The 26,823-nt window shown below is 29.1% G+C and overlaps 2 protein-coding genes across 2 annotated transcripts; one reads left to right on the top strand and one right to left on the bottom strand.

The window, feature by feature from the left end:
* Window positions 1-1,317: 1,317 nt before the first annotated feature.
* Window positions 1,318-2,981, top strand: LOC114311637 (putative E3 ubiquitin-protein ligase RHA4A). The gene is made up of 3 exons (XM_028257763.2): window positions 1,318-1,691; window positions 1,852-1,934; window positions 2,352-2,981. Exons 1-3 carry the CDS (start codon window positions 1,419-1,421, stop codon window positions 2,683-2,685), a joined length of 690 nt encoding a protein of 229 aa, XP_028113564.2. The 5' UTR covers window positions 1,318-1,418; the 3' UTR covers window positions 2,686-2,981.
* Window positions 2,982-3,526: 545 nt separating this feature from the next.
* On the bottom strand, window positions 3,527-25,375 carry LOC114311636 (cellulose synthase-like protein G3). Its single transcript, XM_028257762.2, has 6 exons — window positions 24,657-25,375; window positions 10,987-11,139; window positions 9,044-9,169; window positions 6,271-6,714; window positions 5,275-5,622; window positions 3,527-4,290 (listed from the first exon to the last, which is right to left on the bottom strand). Exons 1-6 carry the CDS (start codon window positions 25,239-25,241, stop codon window positions 3,742-3,744), a joined length of 2,205 nt encoding a protein of 734 aa, XP_028113563.2. The 5' UTR covers window positions 25,242-25,375; the 3' UTR covers window positions 3,527-3,741.
* Window positions 25,376-26,823: the final 1,448 nt, after the last annotated feature.

Raw genomic sequence — 26,823 nt, 5'->3', positions numbered from 1 at the left:
TCTACGGGTCCAACAATACGGTCCAGTCCGATTAACAGAAGCCAAGCCCTAAAATAAAATTAGGCTCCGTTTGGCAAGAGCTAAACGGGACTTTTTTGGCTATTTTAGCCACAAAAGACAAAATTGGCTATTTTAGCCACAAAAAACAAAACATCACATCCAACCCATAATCATTACATTCTTCTCTCACAAAAAAAGTCAAAAAGCCCTTTCCAAACCAAACTTTTTAGCCTAGGCTAAAATAGCTAAAAAAATCAAAAAACTAAAAAGTCAACCCACTTCCCAAACGGAGGCTAGTAGGTTTCAATTCAAGAATTGGTTTCTTTTAGTAAAAAATGTATGGATGAATGAACAAAGCTACCTATAGCTGTAAGGCAGAAATGCGTCAAGTTGAGTTAAACCCATCTCATGTTTAGAAGACAAAGATAAATGGGACTCAATTGTAGAGTATTGTTTCACAATATTTATTATATTATTATTATAAAAAAAAATTAAAAAAATCTTTTGACCAATAAAATTTAAGACATCACGTGAATTTGCCTCACATGACTGTATAATTTTCCAAATCTTAATGGCAACTCATGCGCTTGTCCCATCATGACAAAAAAAGAAAAAACAAGAGGCCGAATAAGGGACTGTTTAGATAACTTGGAAATTCTCAACCAACAGAGGGTAGATTAGGTTGACCCATCATGATGTCTGAAAAAAATAACGTCTTACATTTTTCACATAATTATATTAATTTATTTTTAATTAAAATTAATATAAATATTATAAAAATATAAAAATAAATAAAGTATAATTAATTTTAGTATAAAAGAGATATTAAGGTTATTTTTCTATTCATATAACTAATAAATTATTAATAAAAATGAGACTAAAATCTTATGCGAAATTTAATATAATTAAAATCAATTTATGAAATTTATTATATTTTTTCAATTTAAAAAAACACAAAAAACCTAAAAATTGGGATCAATTAACGTGGAAGGTTCTTTGTTCTTTGCACCCTTTCACATTTTATTAACAAAGTCACACAATTAATGTACTTTTCTCAAAATTCTTAACCATTTCTCTTCCTTAACATGCATCTCTCTGTTTGATATATATATATATATATATATATATATATATATAAAATACTTACATCTATCAAAAGAAAACATACTTACATTTCTCTGTTACAAGTTAGATCATTATTTGTTTTTTTAATAATACTACATACTCAGAATAATTATTTAGAACGTACATAAAAAAAATGTCCATATCTCATCAATTTTAAATTTATAATATACACTTCATTTTCAGAATAATTTTAAAATAAAAAATTCATAGTAAGAAAACATGTTTTTTGGGTCCTACATATAAGTTCAACAAGGCCTTAATTTGTAGCTAGATGTCTAGCTTTTCAATCTTCTATGACCTTGAACCATTTGAAGTTTTTCAAAAGATTAAAGACTGATAATCTAGAAATGGGTTATCCTCAAGCTCCTCCAAACTCTCCTCACTTGTATCCTCAAACAATTCAACTTAAACTATACCAGGCCTTTATATTCTCAATCCCAATACTCTTCTCCATAATTCTCTTACTCTTGTTTTACTTGTTCTACCTCAAGAGGAGGGCTTCCCCTGGTTCCTCCCAACCAACACTTCCAAGGACCACCTTAAATCATGCTCTCTTTCCTTCTTCAGTAAGTCCTCTTTTTCTCTCTCTAAACATACACATGAATGAAAGAGAAGTATGATACTTGGTCTTGTATTCTGATGAAACACCAAAGTTAATCAATTGTATATGAGCTTGTTCGAACGTTTTTAATTTTTGAAGTTTCTTTGCTGTGTTTATGTCTGCAGAGTGAGATGGGTTTGAAGGGAAACCTCAAAGACAATCTTCCAATAATCTTGGTCGATGAAGATTTAACTTCAAGGGATTCAACGTAAGTCTTTCAATTTAATCAGTTGTCTTCTATTTTTCTTTTAACTCAACACAATTCAATAATTCATTCATTTTTTTTGGTGAGAGGTGTTATTCTATCTCTCTCTTTATCTTTTTTCTTCTCTTTCTAAAAAATAATATGCAAATTAACAAAACTTATAAATTTTTCTTACTCACTCGATAATAAAATTTTGATAATTGAAATGGAACTCACCAAAATAATTTAAGAGGAACAATTAAAATTGAATAAGAGGATTTAGGAAGATTTGTTAATTTGTATTATAGTATTACTACTTTTATTACACGGGGTTTACCTAGTTATCCTAATCATTGGAAAGTTATACTAGCTACATTAGCTCTCAATGAGAGTCTAATCAAATGTGTTACTAATCCAATTCGTAAAATTCTCACTCCACAGGTGTTGTGTTTGCTTGGGAGAATTTGAGATCAAGGAGGAGGTGCACCAGATTCCAACATGCAAACACGTGTTTCACATTGATTGTATAGGTTATTGGCTCCACTCGAACCCCACCTGTCCACTATGTAGATGTATCATCATCACCACCACTATCACCACAACCAAACAGGGCCATTCACAGCCACCTGTTGGACCCAATCTAGTCAGCCAAGATAACCAAAACTTCAACAATAACCCACAGATGGTTCATGAACTAGAGCAACAAGAACAGCTAGTTATGGCTAACAACAATTTAGGAGAACATCACGTGCTAGTGATGGAAAGGATCATCTAGTGATAGTAATCATAGTACATACATTTGTTAGCCACATCAAGATTCAGTATATCCAAATCCATAATAGTTGAACCCAAGAGACATACATGCTTTATAATGCCCAAATCAAGTTGGAACAAATGTGATTGATTGATACAAGGAAATGGGACAAAGAGGGACTAAAATGCTAAAAGTCAAAAAAGCCCCAAAACCTGTTATGCTTGTAATCTCCCCATGCCAAATTTTGTGAGTTGTGATCATCTATCTGTTTCCATTTATACTATTAAATTTGAAGTGAATTCGAATTTGTTTGAAAATTACATTTTTGCTCTGGGTTTTCTGTTCAAACTTATTTTTAATTTGTGTGATATTGTCAAATTATTTAAAGAGAATGATAACTCTAAACTTTCATCCTCCATTTTGAGATCAAGATCGAGAGAGAGAGAATTGCACATTATTGTTACTTGAAAAATAATATATAAGTCTATTTTTTAAACTCAGTAATGTGTCAAGAAGATGATTGGTTGATAATTAAATATTCTCTAATTATCAACCAATTATCTTCTGAATACATCACTGAGTCTAGAAAGCAGATCTAATTTTTAGACATGAATAACAATACTCTTATTATTTTTCTTAGTTCCTAATGTCATAAAATACTTCTCTATACACGTTTCATACACAATCATTATTAGTAGTAGATCAGAGAATGCATGTCAAAGGTACTCATGAATTGCAACAAAATGTTAGGATCACTAACACCACAAAATAGGCAATAATCACCAAATGTTAGTTCACTTCTTTTTTTTTTTTTTTTTTTGGAACAAAAATGTTAGTTAACTTAGATTGTTAGTATCTAGCATTTTTTTTTTTAATTTTTATTTTATTTTATTATGAATCACAAGGCCAAACACAATCTTAAATAGGCAATAATGCCGACAAAATCACGTAGTTTACAATAAACCAGTATTCCCCAAATTATGTCCCTAGTTAATCAGGATTACATGCAATTCAAGTTCTCTATCTCTTCATTTTCTATAAAATGAAAAGTAAAACAATATAACCCCCCCTTTAATTTCACATCTTTAGGATAAGAGAAGCTGCTGTGTATAGAGCCCATGCAAGAAATGTGGAAATGATGGTAGTCTTAGTAGGCATCCTTCCTTTATCAGTCCTCAACACCATAGCCTCATAAACTGGGCAACAATTCAACACCACAAAACCTGAAATCAACAATTGACCAAACAGTCCGTCTGAGTTCTTGCCCCTCAAAACTCCGATCAACCCTCCAACAAACGCGATTAAATTGATTATTGCTGCTACTGCTAGTGACACAAACATGGGCGACTCAACTCCAAACTCAAATGTCCCTTGATCATACCTTTTGCCCTGTTCATTGTCTACTACTTTGCTGGTGACATTGAATCCCTGTGTGGCAATGCCTAAGTACTTCGATACGAATTCTATTAATCCAAACATGTGACATGTGACTCCCCTCACCATCCACATCCTTTGATCACTCCACCACCTTTGAAATGTTCCTTTGGCTAAGATGCAGTCAAGACAATCTTGTCCATAGCTCCCAATAAATAGAAAAATGTACAAGAAAAACCAGTTATCCGAAACCTGTAACATTAGTTTAATTACAATTTAGGGTTAGTTTACATACATAAAATAGAATAACAGAAAATTATAAGAACAAAAAACCCTACACTACATCCCTTAAGGTTTGAAGAAAATACAACAAAATCTCATGAGTTTGATATAATTACAATGAGCTCCCTTAAAATTTTAATTCACATTATATTTAATCGTGTTTTCATCAAAAATTTGTTAATCATATAGATGAAAAAAAGGCGACAGTCAAATCTTTTACACTAAAATGTATATTTTACGTTGTTTATCTTTGTGTGGTCACACAATTTACATTAGTTTTACATTAGTTTCAGTTAATTTTTTTTTTTTTTTGAATGGCAAAGAAATTTTTATTAAAGATGTGAAAGAGAATACAAAAAGGGAGCTAAACAGTGAGATGTATCATAGCGCTAATCCCACCTCCCAACTAGATTGACACATGGAAACAAGCAAATCATGTGCAACCGACATAGCACAGCACCAAAAGAGTATAATCTGTGTAGCTTCAAGGCTGTGCAAGAAGTCGGCAAGGCACCAACTTAAGAGAGAGAGGAAAAAAAAAAAAAAAGAAATAATGCTATATCCTTATTAGGAGAGAGGAATATAGATATTTGGGGATAGAGGGTACTTACCCTATTATCCTTATTATTTTTACCCAATGTGGGCTTAACATGCAATAATGCTATGTAAATACTAAAAAAGTGTTATGAATTTGAAATATGTGAATTAGAGAGTTTGGATCATCATACACAAAGTTTAAATCAATACTATATATTGAAATTTTAAATGCTTCAAGTTTCTTAATATTTTTTCTCTCTCTATATATATATTATATTTCTGCTCATCATGTAGGATTTTTGTAATTTAATTATGTGTATATAGATTTTTCTTTGTCATTGATATCAATTTATTGAAGACTATACAAAATTATTGGATCAAGTAGAACTGAATTGACTAGTGGAGGTAGGTACATACCTTAGGGAAGATGGAGATTCCGTTGAGGAGAGTGAGCTGAGGGAGGAAAGCATATATGGTGATTGGAATTGACCAAATGGGCCAGAAAGCATAGTGTGCATAGCAAAGACCCATTAGAGGCCCCATAGCCTTGGAACCAAAAGTTAATGGACAATATTTGGAGAAGCTCACCTCAAGTAGGCCCACACACCATCTCTTGGTTTGACTTAGGACATCATTGAGGGTTATGGGTACATCCCCTAAAAATGCTGCTCTATTTGGATGGCAAAACACAGACTTCCACCCCTCACATTGCAGCCTATAACCAGTATAGTAGTCCTCCACCAGTGACCCATATCTGAAGCCCAACTGCATATTTTGCAACCAAGTCAATGTTTTAATAACAATAATAGTAACAGTAAATCCTACAGTTTTAGAGAAAAAAATAGGGTAAATTACAGTTATCTTCTCTGAGTTTTAGAGAAATCAGTTTTGGCGAATCTATTGACCTCCTTTTTAGTAAGGTCAAAAGAACCAAAATTAATGCACATATTGTGAAGATAAAATAATAAACATGCTAATATATACATATATATATATATATATATATTTCAATGTAAAACAGATGACAATATCATTTTTTCATACATATGACTTACCAATTACCAATAAAAAATGGGTTAATTGTTATGTGAATTAAAAACCTTAGGGTTGCTTTTGGATCATGAATTTAGGTAGGAATTTAAAAGACAAAGGAAAAGGCGATAGAAAAAGAGAAAAAAAATTAGCTTATATTTCATACACATTTTTCTCATCTTTTCATTTCCTTTCTAAATCTATATGTAAATTCATAATCCAAACGCAACCTAGGGAAACTCAATTTTAATAAATCAAATTTATGAAGACTTACTATAATTTTTTGAAACTTCAGTAAATGTTGGTGTGATTTATCCACCAAAAAAAAAAAAAAAAAATTAAAAAAAAAATGTGTAATTCAAATTTAATTAACAAGCTTACCTTGGAACCCCAATTGGTCTGGTTCTCATACTTGCAATCTGCAACCTGGTGTGCCAATGCCAATACTTGTTTTGCTTGGATGGGCTTGCTTACCACATGGTCCGGCCTCAATTCGGGGATTTCGGGAGCCAGAAAAGATGATGGGCCTCCAAAAAAAACTCGGCGAGAGAAAAAGCATCCAGTCCCAACATGACTTGGGCCTAGCAGACCGTCCAGTCCCGTAGGATTGGTTTGGAACACACGTTTAAACTCACAAGCATAAATATCGTCCTTGTTGAGCCCATGAAAGATCTGAGGAAACTGAACGTACCCTAAATTGGGCCTAAGTTTAGGGTCCGAGAAGAAACATAACATGCGGTGAGGCGTTTGGGGATCATTGGAATACATGTCACAATCTAGGGTCAGGATTATAGGAGCATTTGTCATGATTCCTGATACTCGAACCTTCAAAAATAAATAAATAAACTTAAAATTAAAAAAACATTATCAACAACTTATTTATTTATTATTGATGGATAAATTATAAACACGTATTTTGAAGTTTGCTTAAAATACAATTTGTCTTTGTAATTCTAAAAATTACATCCGTTCTTTGAAATTTCTAATTTCATAAATTGTCCCTTTTATTAATAAAATATCAAGTCAAATAATAATTTTTAATAATGTTATAAATTTATTTTAATACAGGCAATTTTATCATTGTATAAGAGCATCCACACCAATCTCTTCAAATTCTTAGTCAAATTAGAGCTTAAAAAGCTATGTTACTATTTTAGCTAGTCACATTTTTAGTACCAATTGTATCAAACTCTCTATTCTAACTCAATTCTATTAAAATATTATTTTCTTATTGTATTTGTTATTGTTTCTTTTTTTATTAAATTGATGAGTTGCTAGCCAAACAATTAATTAAAAAAATGCCCCCCCAAAAAAAAAAATTGCCATTGACCAACTGGACTTCCAATAACACCTAATCCACTTGTTGTAGCGATGAACAATACCTCGCTTTATCAGGGGAGGAACTGTAGTGTTGGCAAAATGAACGAAAGATATAGCGAGTCTAACGGATCACATATTTATAGTTTTTGCTCTCTACAATAGCTTCAAAGAGGCTGATGCTGATGCTCTAAGAGAGCATTTAAGAATTTTATTTTTTTGGTTAATTTTATTAAAAAATTCTAACAAATGGATATTTATAATTTTTTAAACTACATGGATCAATCCGTATTTTAAGAAAATTTTAAAAGATATATTTATAATTTATCTTTTATTTATTTTTGAAGCAACCTATATATATGTTTTATTTTAAATGATGTCAGTCTTAAAACACCACAACATTGGGTCTTAATTTGTTCATTCTTTAACAAATCAATAAATGATATATAACAATTCACTTAGATATAAATTTAAAAGTGCTGTTTTAGAATCTTAAAGATTTTGCTTTATTTTAATCTTAAAAAGAAGATTTAAGAGATAATTAACTGTACAAACAAAATTTTTGTATATGCATTTTATATAAAATAATGTGACTTTTTCTGATCCATCATTTTAAGTTATATTCATTATTCTAGTTCATACTTTTAATCTAAATAGTAAGTTCTTGTATAATGATTTTCCTTAGTTAAACATGCTCATCGATCATTTGTGATAGAATCTCTCTCAACATGGCCATTGACTTCTATTCAGAGGTCACTTGACAAATGATTGTTATAGTACATATGCAATGTGAACCTTTATGGAAAAGGTGCTGGAATTTTTTGCCTTAAAAAATGTCTCCTAATCTTATTATTTATAATCACATAATTTAATTTTAAATTTTAAAAATTTAAAAGTATGAAAGCATAAGAGAGGGAATAGTACGTTTTTGGGATGAAATCTTAATTCTAGAAAAAGAATTTTTTCTAATACCGATTTTAGTGATCCCAATCGTTTATTTTTTAGGACTTGTTGAAAAGAATATTCACGTAAAAGATTAAGGTGATTGGATATCGGTAACTATAAGTTTGAATCATATTTGTTTTAAAAAAATAAACAACAAATGTAATTTGGAGTTGGTCTTTCAAATTGTCATCTTAATTTGAGAGAGCGTTTAAGCTTGATAAGTCTATTTTGGAGTTTGGTCTTTCAAGTGGTGCCCAAGAGAGGCAAATGGTGTGGCTCATTGAGTTGCCAGAGCTGGGCTTAGGGGTTCCCTCCCTCCTGATTGGGTGAGGCACACTCCATTAGAGCTTGCTAATCTGCTTGATTTTGTTTCAATGCAGTTGAGTTTCTTCAATCAAAAAAATAAATAAATAAATAAATTTATTTTTTATAATACAAATTTAATTTAAACATATAGTTATTGATATCCAATCATCTTGATTTTTTATATGAATATTCTACTCAACAAATTTTAAAAAATAAACGATTCAAATTATCGAAATCGGTCATAAAATAAACCTAACAAGCCCAAACGTTCTTCAAGTTGAAATAGCCAACTTGAAATAAGTTAAACCCTTACAAAATATGTACAAAATAATAAGTTGAGTTGTCAACCTATCACTTTAAAACTTAACACACATCAAAATGCATATTTTATTTACAAAATTATCACTGCTATGTCATTCTCATAATTAATTCAACATAAATTTATTTAGAAGGATTGCATTTTTCAATAAAATATCACGTGACATCATCATTATGAATTGGTACATATATATTTTTTTCATTTTGTTAGGCAAAACAAAATGAATACCATACCCAAAATTGCTGAGAAGTAAAAGGAAAAACTTACAAGGGCATTGAGAGCACCAGCCTTAAAGTGATGTGGGGACGTTTTGCTTTTGTGTCTGGATACATAGATAAGATTTGGCATTGATTCGCCTGTGATGTCTTTGTCTCTCCCAATCTCCAACAAAACCTGCTTTTCATTACCCAGGTGTAGTGCTTGTAAACACATTGATGTGAAGCTAGTGTTAAACTTAGACCACACACAATACTATGATTAAATTTGTATATTAAAAGTGTATTATTTTATCTCACATAATAGATTAAAAAGAAAATTCTATAATATATGTTTCGTTATGATTTTTGTAATTTTTGGTTATGATCTATTGTGGTGTTGGTTAACTTAATTATGAGCTCTTGTTATGCCTAGTGTTTAGTTATAACTATTGGTTATAATTATGATGTCGGTTATGATTTATTGTGATGATTATTTTGATTATGCCTTGTATGTATTTAGTTATAACTCATTATGTTTTTTATTTAATTATAAATGAAAATAATTTAGTTATGACATTTGTAAAAATTAACACCACAAATATCATAACTTACATATAGTAAACACTTCTTTAAAAGTGTGTATTTTAAAATAATCCTAGATTAAATTATGAAAATATAATTTTTTTGCCCAAATTTGCCTACTCTTAAATTAAAGTAGGCTTGGCCCAAGAATTACTGTCTCAAACCAAGCACCACTTTCACTCTCAACCAGGGACGGAACTAGGAAAAAAACTATGAGGGTCATGACTCTCTTGTTTCTATGAATATTATTATTTGTCATAAAATTTTAAACATATATATATATATATATATATATATATATATCATTTTATATATAAAATAACCTTCTAGTTTAAAAAATATATATGTCATTCTTCTTCTATCTTGAATTCTCTTTCTCTTTTACATTAAAAAAACTTATTTGAGAGGAAGATTTATGATCTGGTTTGGGCCATGATAATGGCCAGACAGGTTTGGGCCGGACGGATTTGGCCGAACAAGGTTAGGCCGCGGTAACACGGCCCCATCCTTAGAGGTTTTGCTCGAATAAGGGAAGGCGTGGTTGGACCGGGCTGTTTGGCTTCACGATTTAGAAGCCGGTCAAGCGGGATGTTCGGCGCCAAGCGACGCGTGGTTGTTCCACGGTCCAAGAGTTAGCTCGGCAGGAAGGCCGATGGTAAACCAGCGTGAGCTGTCCCGAGCTCGGCAATGCCGGGATGCAACCGAGCTCTGTCGAAACGGAGCGCAGCGAGTGGAGCGCTCTGGCCAACTGCACAACACGGCCGTTGACAGCCGAGATGCTGCAGCCCGGCTGCCGAGCTCCCAGTAGAGTGGGCTAGCAGTCGGGTTAGGTGATGTTCAACAAGATTTGTGCTGACAGATGGAATAGCAGTACCACGTGTCGAGAGATCATTGGAAGTAGATTTGGGGCGCAGAAGGTATATAAGCATGTCTGCGCCCCCCATGCTTGGCAGATGACACAATTTGGTGAGAAAAACACTAAACATAACTCAGTCCTATCTCTCTCTCTATCCCTGTGTGTGTGTCTAACTTGATCATCAGAGGGGTTTTCCGGCTATACACCGTCGGGTAGCTCACCGCCGTTGTGCTCGTAGGTTGATCGGACAGACAGGAACTTGGAAGAAAGGAGTGCGAACTTGCCTGAATATTTGCTCCCCGCACATTATTCATCCTGTTAGAAATAACTTCTATGGTATTTAATTTTTTTATGTATATATATACATACATGTGTATTTTGTGTATATGGTGAAAAAAAAAAAATCTTTTGACCCCTGATAATGAAATTCTGGTTCCATCCGTGCCCCCAACAACATTTTCCCCCCCTTATACTTTGTATTCCTTTTCATAAATTACATTTACGATCCAAACAAAAAATTAAAAAAAATTGGAAATGAAAGGGACAGTAAAATTGGATAAGAATGGTAGATTAACCTGAATAACAGTAGGATGGTCTTGGCGAGTAAATCCTTGAGAAGTCCATTTGTTGAAAGCCTCACGTTGTTGTTGGTTCGTGATGTACTCATCCCCAACCTTCCCTTTCTCAACTACATTCTCCACCCTTGCCTTCATGCTTTCATACATCATCTATAACATGATTCAAAAAAATTTTAAAAATACAGAGGTGATTAAAAATATTGAGGTGTATCAAGCTTTGAATGATACATTTTTAGTCATCTAGGTAGGCAGAGAATTTTTTTTTCCGATCTCCTCTGTCCTTCACTCAAAAAATCTCTCTCTATCACGTGATTAGTTCAGAACGGAGATTTCCCTTTCATAATCAGTGACACTTAAAATTTCACATTAACATATTTTTTTTAAAATAAAAAATAATTAAGACAAATTTAATTATAACTATTAATTTTAAATTTTAATGATACACTTTAATCATATAAAATGATATAAAAAAAATTTATTGAGAGAATCAAAATCCCACTTCTAGATATGATGTGGTCCAATGAACAACTATTTGCATGGTTTTGGCCGGATATGGGGACGCTGCTGCGCAGCCCGCGCAACAGTGTCTGTTGTGCGGTAATTTGAGCCCATTTCGGGGTTTATTTTGATAATCCGAACCGTTCACATTTTAGAATACGTCAAGTAGAACATGCCTGCAAAAAAATGAAGTTAATCGGATATTGTTTACGCATTCATCCACACACATTTATATCTACAAAAATAAATACAAATGTATTTTAGCTTGATTAAAATGAATACAAATGTGAGTGGATGAATAGGTAAACGATATCCGATTAACTTGATTTTTTTCATATATGTTCTACTTGACGTATTCTAAAATGTGAACGGTTCAGATTATAAAAATGGGCCCCGAAATAGGCCCAAATTGCAGCACAACAGATGCTGCTGCGCGGGCTGCGCAGCAGCGTCCCACTTCCAGTTTTGGCTGTGGTTAGTTGCACAACAGTTAGTACAAAATTTTATAGTGACAAAAAAAAAAAAAAATTAGTGATAAGTTCATTTTTATAGGTATATATGGTATTAAATTCAATACTTTGTTTTGTTGTCAAAGATATATTTAATGCAGCAAGGATTCTTTGTCCCCAAATAATCCTGTCATCTTGTCTTAATTCACTCACAATCATTGGATCATATAAAAATTTCAAGATGTGAAAATTTCAAGACATATCCAATGATTTTGAATGAATTGAGATAGGGGGACAGGATTATTTGGGGACAGAAGATCCTTACACTGTTTAATGAATTGTTGGGGCTTGCCACTAGAGGGTCCAGTCTGGCCCATTGAGCCCACTTTTGGGCCCCTTTTCGATAATCCGAATCGTTCACATTTTAAGATTTGTTGATTACTTTATCCCTGTAAAAAATTACGTCGATCGGATAACGGATACTATGTATTCGGTTTACTTTTTTATGAACTGTTAATTTTCTGACCGTTCATTTTTTTTTTCTATACAAAAGTGATTCGAATACATAATATCCGTTATCCAATTAACGTGTTTTTTCTAAGAATAATGTACTCAACAAATACTAAAATGTAAACGATTCTGATTATCGAAAAAGAACCAAAAAATAAATCTAATAGATCAAACTGAATCGAACTGTCCCAGATATAGACCGGAGACAGTCTAGTCCCTTAATGAATATAGCCATCAGGGCTACAATATTTTCACACACTATTGTCAATCCTTAACCACTGTCAATCGCGAGTTAATGTGATAAAAAATATTCACCAAAAAAGTCAGTGATGACTTGTAGTAAACATATCGACAAATAAATGAATAGATAGGCAAATAAATAGAAATAATAGTATAATTTTTGAATTATCATTATTCTTATGCTTAGAAAAATAAAGATTGTATTTGGTTTAGTTTTGAAATTGTGATTCTCTTTTTAAAGTTGTGATTTGAGTGTGGAATTATGAATTGAGTTTTGAAAAAAGAAAATTTATTTAGTTATAAGTTTTGAGCGTGAAATTTTTAATTTTAAATTTTTAAAAAACGGATTGGGTTTACCCGGTTGTCCGCCCGGACATCCTTTCGGTCATCCTCCCAGACATCTTCTCAAACGTCTGGTTGATTGACTAGAACGGTACATTTTTTTTTACAATTGTAACCTGTTATTTAAATATATATATATATATATATATATTGTTTTAGATGTTTTTTAAATATATAAATTATTTTTTTAAAATTTTTTGTAAAAATAATTTAACAATCTTATCACTAACCATCTTTAACACTATATCATCAAAAGAATTTTGAATTGAATTTTGAGTTGTATATTTGGTTATGAGTTTTAAAATTAATTTTTGAATTGAATTTTGAGTAATTTTAAATTATGTATTTGATTATAAATTTTGAAACTGAATTGAAAATTTTACATTAAAATTATGATTCTGAAGGCAAATAAAAACGGCTAAAATTTTAGATAATTGTTCTAAAAATTTCAAATTTAAACTAAAAAATAAATAATCAAACAAACAAACTTGTACTCTTATCAAATGAGGGTGAGACAGCCTACAACCTGGCAGTGTACTCTTATCAAATGAGGGTGAGACAGCCAACAACTTGGCAGTCTTATCTACTAGTAAAAAAATTTGGAAAATGCCTCATACATCACTGGGGGTCGACCCCATGGCACTCAATAATTGGATCCAAAAAAAACTTTTTTTTTTTTGTTTTTGTTTTTTTGGGTTTCGCCAGTGGGGGTCGCACCCCACTGGGGGTATGCATCACTGTTGAAAAAATTTATAGATATGATATTAAAGCTGCTCTTTTAGTGCACTTAAAAAAAAAAAAAAACAAAAACAAAACAAAATATAAAAAGAAAAAAAAAATTAATATTTTTTTAGTGCTTCTCTTTTAATGTTCTAAACCACTTTTCAAAATTTTAATTTCAGTGAAAGTATCATAAGATTTTTATTAGGACACGCCCTATGATTTCTTACGTGTAGATATTGTAGAATGGTTTGTTTTGAGGATTGGTTTGGAGAGTGAGTTAATTTTTTGATTTTTTGATTATTATAGTTTGGGGTTAAAAAGTCTTTTTTGGGAAAGGTTTTTTTAATTTTTTTGATTTTGTGTGAAAGAAAAAATGTAATGACTATGAGTTAGATGTAATGTTTTGTCTTATTAGGCTAAAATCTTTTTGTAGCTAAAATTGTCACAAACCCAACTCAACCCTTCTTTCCAAACGAAGCCTAAAAATTGATTTTTTAATTTTTTTTATTTATTTAAAAAAATAATGTGTAAAAAATAGATAGGTATTGCAATTTAAAAAAATTAAAAAGTTTAAAAAACAACTTTTAATTGAGTTGTCAAAACAAGCCAATCTATCTATCTATCTATTATATGAAGAAAATGATACTTTAGTGAGGAGTTTTGTGAGAATTTCAATATCTCATAATTTTATTGATTTTTTTAATTTTAAATAATTAAGAAAATCTCCATTGATTAGTTTTTATTTGATAATCCCATATTGAGAAAAGAAGGGAAGAATGAGTTATTTTACTCATATAAAGGCAATATTATACTTTTATCCCATTTAGTGAGGAGTCTTGTGAGAGTTTCAATATCTCATACTAATTTTATTGATTTTCTTAATTTTAAACAATTAAAAAAATTTCTATTGGCTAGCTTTTATTTGATACTCCTACAACAGTAAAAGAAGGGGAAAAAATGAGTTATTTTACTTATATAAAGTGAATCTTATACTCCCATATCATTTAATATAATTTAAATTTCAAAAGCCGATTAGGCTTACTCATTTTTTATTTTATTGATTTGTTGGTCTAACCATGATTTTAGCGATTTTATCAAAATATATTGTTCAGATTTATTTGATTCGAAATAAACTAAAGATTGATCTGATTAAAGATTGAAAGACTGAAATTGCTTAATTAGAAATAAAATTTTCGTCCAAATAATTGTTAACTTTTATTTTATAATCTCACATCGGAAAAAGAAAAAAAAAAGTGAGTTGTTTCACTTATATAAAGTGAATCTAATAATGTAGTATTGTGTATACTTCAATTCAAGACAATTTAAAATTTAAAATTAAAATAACATTTAAAAATTTTAATTAATTAATTTTTGTATAAGTTAGTTGATCATTTGACTTAACCGATTAGGCTGAACCATTTTGGATTTGACCGATTTCCCGATTTAATCGTGATTTTTCATATTGATTTTATTAATTTTAAACAATTAAAAAAATTTCCATTGGCTAACTTCTATTTAACCATATAAAAATAAAACTCTAATTAGTTTATGATTTATTTTATAATTCTTCATCGGTAGAAGAAGAAAAAGCAAAGTTTGTTTCACTATCTATCTATCTATCTATATAAGAAAAATAAAGTTTTTAGAGAGAAGCCTTCTAGGAACTCTAAACCCTGATTATAAAATTATTTATTGTGTTTGGTTTAAGTTTTTTGAGTTAAGTTTTTTGAAAATTGAGTTTTTTGGTTTTCGTGTTTTTTTGTTTTTAGTGAATTTTTTTAAAATTTTAAATTTTTTTTACTTTTTTAGATGCACCTTATTTAGATGTATAAAAAAAGTAAAAAATTTGCGAACAAATATTTTTAAAAATTAATAAATACATAAAATACAAAAAATGTACTAAATTCTCGTATTTTTTTTATATTTTTTGTATTTAGTGAATTTTTAAAAGGTTTCTTTCACAAATTTTTTACTTTTTAGGTATATTTATGTTAGGCATGTTTAAAAAGTAAAAAAAATTGCTCAAAATATTAAAAAATTCAGTAAAAACAAAAAAACACGGAAAATAAAAAAGTAAAATTTTCTGAAAACAGTTTTTGAAAAACTGAAACCAAGCTTCTCCATTGAATTTTTCTTAATTTTAATCAATTAAGAAAATTCTCGTTGGCTTGCTTCCATTTACATTTTATTTTACAATCTCACATCGAAAAAAGAAAGAAAATGTGAATTGTTTCACTTACATAAAGTGAATCTTGTGCTCATATTTATATAAGTAAAGGGAGATTTTTAGTAATAAGTCTTATGAACAATATCTCATACTCATTTTTTTGATTTTCTTAATTTTAAACAATTAAGAAAATCCTAACTGGTTAGATTCCATTTAACTTTTATTTTACAATCTCATATGGAGGTTTTTATTTAAAAAATAATTTTTTATGGGATTTTGAAACTCTCATAATATCTCTCCTTAAAAGTATTGTTTTATAAAATATATAGATATATCGATAATCTCAATGTCATTCTTACTACTCCTTAATTCAAAAATTATGAAATAATTATGACAATTTTAAATTTGTATTTAAAATTTATAAATTATGAGATAGATTATTATAATTTTAAATTTATATTGTATCGATTTTAAATTTAAATTAATGTATTGTTTTCCATATTTAGTGACAGTTTAAATTTTAACAAAATAAAATTTAAAATTTTTAATTAATTAGTTTGTGTAAACTGGTTGGTCTTTTGACTTAACTAATTAAGCTAAACCATTTTTTGTTTGAATGATTTACTTGTTTAATCGTGATTTTAACAGTTTTACATGTTACGATTATTTTTTCTTACTCATTAAGTTTTTAAAATTTCTTTAATTATTTTCCTTTCAAAAACCAATATGATAATTTTTTTAAATTCATATATTTTTATTCTAAAATAGTGAAGTATTAGAATTATGTAATTTTTTTTTGTAACAAAGCATAATTTTAATTATTAATTGTCAATATAATAATTTTAATATATCTATATTATATATTATAGTAAAGAAACATTTGAAATAAAACTCTTAAACTTATATATAAAATTTTATTTACAAGAGACAAAATATAAAAAAATTACATATAATTATCATATTTTTAATAAATAATATATTATTTTATTCCGTTCATAGAACAAGTGATATGTTAATATTAAGGCCAAGTTTGGCAACCCAAAAATAATTCATCTTTTTATCTTTTTTTCCATTATATCATCTCTCTACTTTTATGCACATCTTTTCGTAAAACGACAAAAAATACACTTATTTAGGTCATCCCAAACAACCCCTAAATGTACGTAAAACGACAACTAAAATAACATATCAAAAATGTTTTAAAACTCTAAAATAAGAGTTCTAATGGAGCTCTAGGGGTGGTGGGTCCCAGCTAATGTGATATTATGGCTTTCTTTCTATATATATATATATATATATATATTTGTGTGTGATTTTCGACATTATTAGAGTTGGATTTAGAGCCCCAACTCCGGAGCTATCTATCAACACCGAATAACATATACATATAACAACAATGATAGAGACCATTAATTTTGGAGTTCTAAAAAGACCACTAATGACATGGCACTCAATAAAAAAAGAAAAAAAATACAACACCAAGGCCAAAACATCAAATCATTCCTAGTGGGGCCCACTGCCACATCATTAGTGATAACACTAATTAGTGCTCTCACTCATTTTCCTACATATAAACAGCAATAGGCAATACAAAAAGCTACAGACAAGTTATTTTTTTTTATTTTATTTTCTCTTGTATTGAATTTTTTTTTAAAAAAAAATAGAGTTTCTAAATTCAGTTCAACCAGACAAATTAAAAAATTTAATTTAATTTTTTTTAATTTCCGAAAAGGATTTTAAAAAAAAGGTAAGCAAAAAATAGTAAAGTTTTAAAGCATATTTTGGCTTTTAAATTATTATTTTTTTTGGCTGTTTAGATTCGTCTATATAAGACAAACTGAAAAAATAAAAAATTTTGATATAATTTTGAAAAAGAAATCACTAAAACAAAAAAAAAATTTGGAAGAATAAATGACTTTTTTAGCCAATAAACTTTCCAAACACCCCCACATTAGGTCATTTCTTGTTCTATAAACACATTGCACCGATGTGAACGGGGCATAAAATACATGTTAAGAGGATTTCAACCGAAACAATTCATTTCTTTTTATTGTTCCTAGCGATCTATTTATAATTTAAAATAATTTTATATTTTATATCAAAATAAGTATAATAAAAAATATATAATATATTAAAATTCAAAATTATCATAAAAAATATCAACTTCTTAAACTAGATACCCCATAACTCACGCCGCGGTGTTGCTACACAAATAACATGGAAAATACATTGGTAGACTGTTTTATGTGTCAATTTAATTGGAATAGAATCCTTTTGAAATGATACAAATTCCTCACCAAACTTTTATTTTGTTGTATTCTATACGTTGATCTTTATTAATTTCAAAAAAATTTATTTGTTTTAGCTGTTTAAAAAAATTATTATAAAAAATATTTAACTATTTTAAATTTTGGTAAGTAATAAAATCATAGAAAACAATAATTAGATTTATTTTGAGAAGTAGGTTAAAAATTAATTTTTTAAAATTTTTAAAAAAATGTATAGAAAAATAAAAAAACAAATAATTCAAAAAAATGAAAAAAACTAAAAACTCACTTTTAACAAAAAAAAATAGAAGTGCGGAGTCGTGGCTTATTTTGGGAAGATGGTAAAAAGTGATTTTTTGACTTTTAACCAAACTTTTGGTTTTTTTAGACAAATGATTTGAGAAGTTGGTAAAAAGTGACTTTTGACTTTTTTTTATTAATATTTGTTTATAATGTCAAATCATAATGAAATGACCAAAGTATCCTTAGCCAATTGAAAAATTACACATTTTTACCCTTTCATTTTCCATCTACGAAGGGTAATTTTGTAATTTTTCTTTTGACTTATAACCAACCTCCCAAATTAATTTATGGTAAAAAAAAATCACTTTTAGCCAATACGCCACTTATAACCAACATCCAAATTGAGCCATAAATTGTTGACTAGAGGCTCCATTATTGATGGTATGTAGATTCTAGGACGACTCAAATCAAAATACTAATAAGGACAAAATGGAAATACTAATAAGGACAAAATGGCATGTGGCCACTTGGTATTCGTAAATTTTTGCAGTGTCTTCCGGGTCAGAGTATGTATTGATAAGAATCGGACTTAGTTTTATGATTTGAATTATTTATTTTGTAAAATTTATTGAGTATTTTATGTTTATTAAAAATTATATTAATCAAATATTAATGACTATGTGATCGATAATTAAAAAAAAAATAAACAATAGTTTTTCTTTTGAGAAATAACATAAAAAATATGTAATTTGATCATATAGTTATTGATATCCGATTAATATAATTTTTGATAGATATGAAATACTCAACAAACTCTATAAAATGAACGGTTCAGATCATAAAAATAAGTCCATAATGTACTTCAAATTGAGGCACAATAGTGCCTTTAGCACATCAATGACCCTAATTTCAAGTCTACCTTAACCGCTATAAATTTATCTGAATGAAAATGTGTGGTTGATATTAAATTTTTATATTATAAAATTTATATATAAAATAAATTTAAATTATAAAATAATGATTTTTTATAATTTTTAAATAATTAAATATAAATTTATAGAGGTTGTTTGAAATGTTCTAAATAAGTGCACTGTTTACTTTTTATAATAAAGGGTTATTAATAATTACAAAATATGAAAGAAGACGAATGTTAACGATTGATTAAGGACATGATTAGGACTAATCAATAATTTTGCCAGCCGCCATCATTGAATCTATGGTTGGTTGATGATTAACACAATCGTCACACGTCAAACGTTTTCAAATCTCTGTCTATTGATTAAAGAAATAATAAAAAATATATTATAAATTGAATTATCAGTTATTATTACAAAAGATTACGGTTAGGTTAGGTTTGACATCTTTAAAAAAAGTTAAAAAGTCATTATTTTATTTAAGTCATATTATTTTATTTAAGTCACATTATCTTTCTATCACATTACTTTAAACTCAACTCATATTTGATAAAAAGTCAAAAATTGTACTTATTTAGAACATCCTAAACAACTTCTAATTAAAAATTAATTATTTCATTTAATTCTATTTTATTTTAATAAATTAAAAATTAAAATTAAATTACACTTTGATTCCTGTATTTTATCATTTTAGCTCTTAATTTTTTTTTCTTACTTTGATTATTTATTTTTCAAGTTTTTTTTTAATTTACTTTTAAAACTATTTTTTATTTAAAATTAGATAGAATATGGCCCCGTTTGGTGTAGCTGTTAAAACAACTTATAGATTATAGTTTAACAGATTATAGATTATGACTTTAATCAGAAGTTGTTAATCTGTTTAGTGTAACTGTTAGATTATAGATTTAAGTTGCTTAGTAGTGTTTGTTAAATAAGCTGTGAAATAGTTTTTTCAATTAATTTTTATTTTTTGTTTGTCTACATTTCTCATAAAAAATAATAATCTATAGTCCATTTGGATCTTTTTCTATTTTTAAAAAAATAAAAAATAAAAAAAATTAAGAATAGAATAAAAAATTAACATGTCCACAGCAGAAGCTGATAATCAGAAGTAATGGGTGCACAGCTTCTCAGAATCAGCTTTTTTGAATTAAAATAAGCTGTTAGAATCAGAAATTGTTTGAAATAAGTTTAACCAAACAGTCCAAAATAACTTTTTCAAAGCTAAAAGTCATAAGTTAACTCTAAAAAGCTGAAACAAACACCTCCTATGTCGGATTAGGAATCACATGATGTAAAATACATTTTATATTTATCCTATACCTCACCCAAACTTAAATCTAAATATAATAATATATTTTTTACCTCACGTGGCAGTCAACATGATATTTTTTATCTAATTTTAAATAGAATTTCGCTTTAGAGTTAAATTGAAAAAACTTAAAAGGTGAATAACTAAAGTGAGATAAAAACTTTAATGGTTAAAGTGAGAAAATAAGTAAAACATAAAGAAATAAAGCATAATTTGCCAAAAAAAAAAGAATATTAGTACTACAAGACTAGACGACAAATCCTTATTGCCTAAAATGAAATAATAATATTATAAATCTAGACTTAATTACTTAGAAATTATTCAAAATTATTATCTTGTGCTTCAAATTTATTCTATGCATGGATATCACATTACACAAATTCAATTTCAACCATACACTCTCATTCAGGATAAATTAGGAATATTTTTTTAAATAGAACAAATTCAGGATAGTTAAGTGGAGTTCATAGACCTCGGGCAATTGCCCAAACGGTCATGGAGAGAGCAATTAGCTACCAAGACGAGTGAGGTTTCAGGTTTGAATATATGAAAAGGCGTTGACTTGAGTTACAATCTAATTACTCACAGTCATTCGGGATAAATTATGAATATTTTTTTAGATAGGACAAATTCGGAATAGTTAAGTGGGGATCATAGACCTCCGGCAATTGCCCAAACGGTCATGGAGAGAGCAATTAGTTATCAAGACGAGTGAGGTTTCAAGTTTGAAGATATGAAGAGGTGTTGACTTGCATTGTAATCTAATTACTAATATATTAACTGTTATCTTGGGGGGGGGGAAGTGGGGTTCATAGAATCATTGAAATTGAAATACGTCAAGTGTTAGTTGAGCTTAATCAATCTCGAGTAATGCTATATAAACAAAAAATTCATATATAATGATATGGTTTTAGACCTTTCACTTTAAAACAAAATACCATTGAAGATGAGTTTCTTTACAATATCATTCTTATCAAGTTTTTTTGTATGAATTTTATACATGAATATAATTTTCCATCTCTATTAATAATTTCCTTTGACAGAAGTTCAATGACTAAAAAAATTAACAAATTAATAACTAAACAATCCTATTAGTGGCTTCTTATTATAACTATGAAACCCAGACTTACAATCCCAATTTGGGGTCAAGAATGGAATGTTTGGTGAAAATTGAAAATGTGTATTATGAAACCCATGTATAAAATGAATCTAAATCACATATTAGGATTTTTGGGTAATTTCTGAATTTGTAGTGTTGTTGCTATAAAAAATGATACCGGATATCGGTTTTTTTTTTTTATATATATATATATTATTAATGTCTATTTATATATATATATTATTAATGTCTATTTGGTTTCTTTTAATTGGTATAATCATTAAAAAAAAAAATGAAGACAAATAAGATATTGTCATGCAATCCGGTAATATAAAACGACAAAAAATCTGATGATATGTAATGTTTTTTTTTTCTTTTTTTTTGGAGACTATATAGTTGGTGGAACAAAAGTTAATTTACGATTTAGCTTATTTTGAGACTGTTTTTGTGAATTTCACGTGTCTTTAACCTTGTCAAAGTCTATGTTAACCTCTCTTGTTTAGTTTCTTAGTGAGTAGAGATAATATAAAATTGTAAAATTATTTGATCTCATCGCCCACTCTCCTATCCCTTTGATGCCAAGTTGTCAATATAGTGATAGTTGAAAAAAATTTAGAGTACACAATAGATGGATGTTATATATGATTAGGAGAAGTTTATTGAATTTCTCTCTCTTAAGTGGCTTTTCATATATCGGATAATATGTACCATTTTAATTTAGGATGCAATAAATTTTATACATACATATCATATTTATTACATAAATTCATATAAAAAGTATAAAGGAAAAGTAAATGAATAGGATAAATATCATTTTCTTATGTAATAATATAATATTTTTGTTAATGTAATATTGTTCCCAATAGACTCAAATACTGAAAACAGACAAGAGAACAATCATGAAGTTTTGGACAGCAGCTGAGCTGGTATAATAATTTATCATCTCTGAGCTTTTCATGCCTACATGCTTTTTTCTGGTCAAAGATAATGCTAGCATATTAGTATCGATAGATGACGATTGAAGAGTTTACCAATGCTCTATTAATTTGAACCTCTAATTTCGTGCGCATCACACCTTGAAATGTAATTATAAATTACTAAAATAATGTGACCACAGATCATTGGGCCACACTCAAATCTTAATCTGCACTTACCTTGATTATCAAATCAAAAATGCTAGAGGTCTTAAAAATTCTACCAAAAATTTTATCAAATGTCTTACATGGGTGTGGGACCCACATGGAACCCACATTGTGTAGGTCCCACACCCATGTGAGACATTTGGTAAAATTTTGATAGAATATTTGGGGTATTACTCTTATCAAATTACATCAAAGGGTAGCAAAAATAAATGCCTAATGGTCAATCTTCATCCATGTTCCCCGCCTTCTAGGATGATATATAAGTTAGTTTAGAAAGATAGTTAAAATGTGATTTTTTAATTTTTAATCTATTTTGAATTATATTATTACTTCTCTATTTTTTATATATTTTTTTAAAAAATTAAATAAAGTTAAAAAATTAGTTTTAAACTAATTTTTTAATATATATATATATATATGATTTGATTCTTGCGTCTCCATTACTTTGTTTTTGTTTTTGAGTAAATAATATGTGGCTCCTTGGAAAGAGAGCAATGAACCATGTGGTTTTGATTTTTTTAAACTTTCATTTCTGGATTTTGTCTGTGGTTTTGATTTTTATAAACTTTCATTTCTGGATTTTGTCGGTTTCTCACTCCCTATGTAACAGAAAATTAGCTCCTCACTCATTGGTCATAAAAAAATATATTTTTTATTATATTTTTTATTATCTAAACTAATATATTTATTGGAACATGAATTATAGGCAGGGTACCAAACTGCTTCAAAATTATAATTAAAAATACAAAGTGAAGTAACAAATTCGCATCAAACATAGAAGCTTACAAAGTGACTTTATAGGTTGCCCCCACCAAATTGGCATTAAGTGAGTGACTTTATAGGTTGCCCCCACCAAATTGGCATTAAGTGAAGTCCTCCTTCGACATTGACTTTTTTAATTAATTTTTTTGAATTATGATTTTTTTAGTTTAAAACTAGGTAGTTCGTTTGATTTAATTTTTTTGACTTTCGTAAAAAAAAAAGTAAAATAATTATGATTTAAATGTGACATTCTATTTTATTGGCTTATTTAACTTATTTTGGGTTCGTTTGAGAATTAAGTTGACTTTTTGGCTTTGTTAACTATTTTAGTTTGGGGGCTAAAAAGTCTCGTTTGGAAAGGATTTTTGGCTTTTTTATTTTTTTGTGAGAGAAAGAATGTAATGGTTATGAGTTGAATGTGATATTTTGTCTTATTAAATTAAAAAACTTATTTTATTTTTTATGACTAAAAGAGTCAAAAAAAAGCCCCAAAAAAAGCCCCAAACGCTTCCCAAACGAAGCCTTTGTTTTGTTCCAAAAAAAAAAAAAACCGAAGCCTTTGTTTTTGTGCTTTTTTTTTTAACCCAACTAAATTAGCCAAACCAAGGCTAGGACTAGATTTCAATAAAAATATATCAAACAAAAAGAAAAATGACTCAAGACAAAAAATTTCATATATAAAATTAATTCAAAATAATACAATAGTGACATTTTTAGAAGAATTATAAAATATTTGTACTTATTTAGACATAAATATATATATATATATATATGAAACAGATCAACGGATATTTTTATTTTATAATGACCAATATCAATAAATCTTAGTTTGAAATTAAAAAATGATTCAGCAAATTTCAAAAAAATTATAATGACCCTGATATTTTAAGTCGTTGATTTTGAATTTTGACCATGTGCAGCAACCTTATCAAACAAGATTGAGATGATATAGAAACACTAAGAAAAATTAAATCAACTAATATTATTAGTACTAATTACCTTAATTTGCTCAGCCTCAGAGCTCTGACAATGGTTTGATCTAAAATATGCATCGGGGCATCTGTCTACTAACTTGTTCCTCCTGCAAAAGGGTAACCAGTGGCTTCCAAACTTAGCAGCTTCCATGAAAGCAAAGAGAGTCATGGCAGAGCCTCCATCGTCCGATACATAGACCGAAAGCTTCTCAGTCGGGTAATCATAAGCCATGACCGATAAGGCCGTGTTCACGACACTCATCGGTGGCTCTTTATACGGATCTGCAGTGCATATAAATATGTCCAAAGCTTGAAAATCATTTTCTTTCATGACTTTCTCAAGATTTTCCGGGAAAACTTGGCGATGGACTGGATTCATGAGAAAAGACTGCATGGCAGCCCACATGAACCCTAAAATTACATCGGAGATTAATAAGGTGATGGAGATGGAGAAGGAGAGTAAGGTGGTGGAGTGGAAGACTGTGATTGCATGGTGATAGAGGAGAGCCAAAATGGCACACGTGTAAACTACCGCGAAAACCCGGTTCGGGGCAATGAGAGGGGAGAACGTAAGTGTGTGAAGAAGGGGCTTGGTTTTGACACCCTCCATTTCTATGGAAAATGGTTTGTCTCACTCACAGGGATTACCTAAGGTTTAGTTTGTTGTATGGTTGATTCTTTACAGGCCTATATGTGAGCTGTGAAGTGCTTCACACGTGCGAAAGATTATGTAAATATGGCAATACTCGTGTTGAGCATATTTTCCACTGTATAATAAGGTCTACAGCTCAGAAGAAAAAAAAAAAACCCCCAGAAAATTATTTAAAATTTATAATCAAATTTGAAGATTGATTCATGGTATCATCTTTTTGGGAATTTGGTTATTTTAATTAATTTTTTAATTTTTTAAGAAAAGATGTATAAAAAAATAGAGAGAATGATGTGATAACTTGATTTAGATTTTTGACTATTTTAGCAAAAAAGTCACTTCCCAAACAATCCCTAAATATGGGAGAGCGTTTGAATTTGGTGGGTTTATTTTGAAACCGATCTTAATGATCCAACCTGTTCAGTTTTTAGGATTCATTTACTAGAATATATTCTTCAAAAAAATCAAGATGATTAGATATCGGTAACTATACGTTGAATAGCATTTGTATTCTAAAAAATAGATAGATATTTTTAAAATTATATCTGTCGTTCATTTTTTTAAAAACAAATATAATTCAAATATATATCTGTCGATATCTGATCATATTAATCTTTTACATAAATATTCTACCTAATAAGTTTTAAAAGGTAAATGATTTGAATCACTGAGGTTGGCACAAAATGAACTCACAAAATTCAAATACTCTCTCAAATTAAATGGGCAATTTCAGACAATCTAAACCCTTTAAATATGTACCCTAGATTTGCATTCTAGGCAATTTTTGATTTCCCTTTCCTTCCGTGTGCGATATACAAGCAAGAAAATGAAATTTTATATTATTATTTTATATAGAAATATGTGGCTTTGATCCGAATCTATCACTTTAAACACCACATTATTTTTGTGAAATTATATATTTTCCTTCTGTCTTCTAACTTCTAAACAGTCATATTAATAAAAATAAGTAGAGCTAATTTGTACATGCAGTGGTGATACAGACCACTAAATCAGCAGCACTACTGCCAGCTTTAATGAGTTAGTAGGGAAAGAAAAAAAAATAAAAAAGGGGTAAAACATCACATCAACAGGTAGACCTTGCCAATTAGAGCTCTCCTAGAGCTCCTAAATTAATGGTTTTAAATATTTTTCTTTGTACACCAGTTTAGATACGATTTCTTGAGTTTTAGAAGAGCTCTAAACAAGTGGGTCTTACTTGTGATGTGATGTGTGTGTGTATTTTTTTTCTTTTGGGACTGTGAAAGACGGTGAAAACACGGTTCGGGGCAATAAGAGGGGAGAACCTAAGTGTGTGAAGAAGGGGCTTGGTTTTGACACCCTCCATTTCTATGGAAAATGGTTTGTCTCACTCACAAGGATGATCTGAGGTTTACTTTGTTGTATGGTTGATGCTTTATAGGCCTATATGTGTGAGCTGTGAAGTGCTTCACACGTGCAGAAGATTATGTTAACATCGCAATACTTGTGTGGTGCATATTTTCCTCTGTATAAAAGCATTTCTAACGGTGAACTATTTTTTTTT

This window comes from Camellia sinensis, chromosome 13, assembly GCF_055761805.1.
Source record: "Camellia sinensis isolate YWXY chromosome 13, ASM5576180v1, whole genome shotgun sequence".
NCBI classification, from domain to species: domain Eukaryota; kingdom Viridiplantae; phylum Streptophyta; class Magnoliopsida; order Ericales; family Theaceae; genus Camellia; species Camellia sinensis.
Note: the sequence above shows the minus strand (reverse complement) of the source record. Positions and strands in the feature narration are given on the sequence as shown.

Excerpts from the sequence above, each read along its gene's own strand:
- LOC114311637 (XM_028257763.2), top strand. The coding sequence starts at position 1,419 with ATGACCTTGAACCATTTGAAGTTTTTCAAAAGATTAAAGACTGATAAT. Across the intron at positions 1,692-1,851 it reads ATGCTCTCTTTCCTTCTTCA|AGTGAGATGGGTTTGAAGGG; the intron begins GTAAGTCCTCTT and ends TTATGTCTGCAG. Across the intron at positions 1,935-2,351 it reads TTAACTTCAAGGGATTCAAC|GTGTTGTGTTTGCTTGGGAG; the intron begins GTAAGTCTTTCA and ends CTCACTCCACAG.
- LOC114311636 (XM_028257762.2), bottom strand. The coding sequence starts at position 25,241 with ATGGAGGGTGTCAAAACCAAGCCCCTTCTTCACACACTTACGTTCTCC. Across the intron at positions 6,715-9,043 it reads CTGGTGCTCTCAATGCCCTT|GTTCGAGTATCAGGAATCAT; the intron begins GTAAGTTTTTCC and ends TTATTTTTGAAG. Across the intron at positions 4,291-5,274 it reads GAATCTCCATCTTCCCTAAG|GTTTCGGATAACTGGTTTTT; the intron begins GTATGTACCTAC and ends CTAATGTTACAG.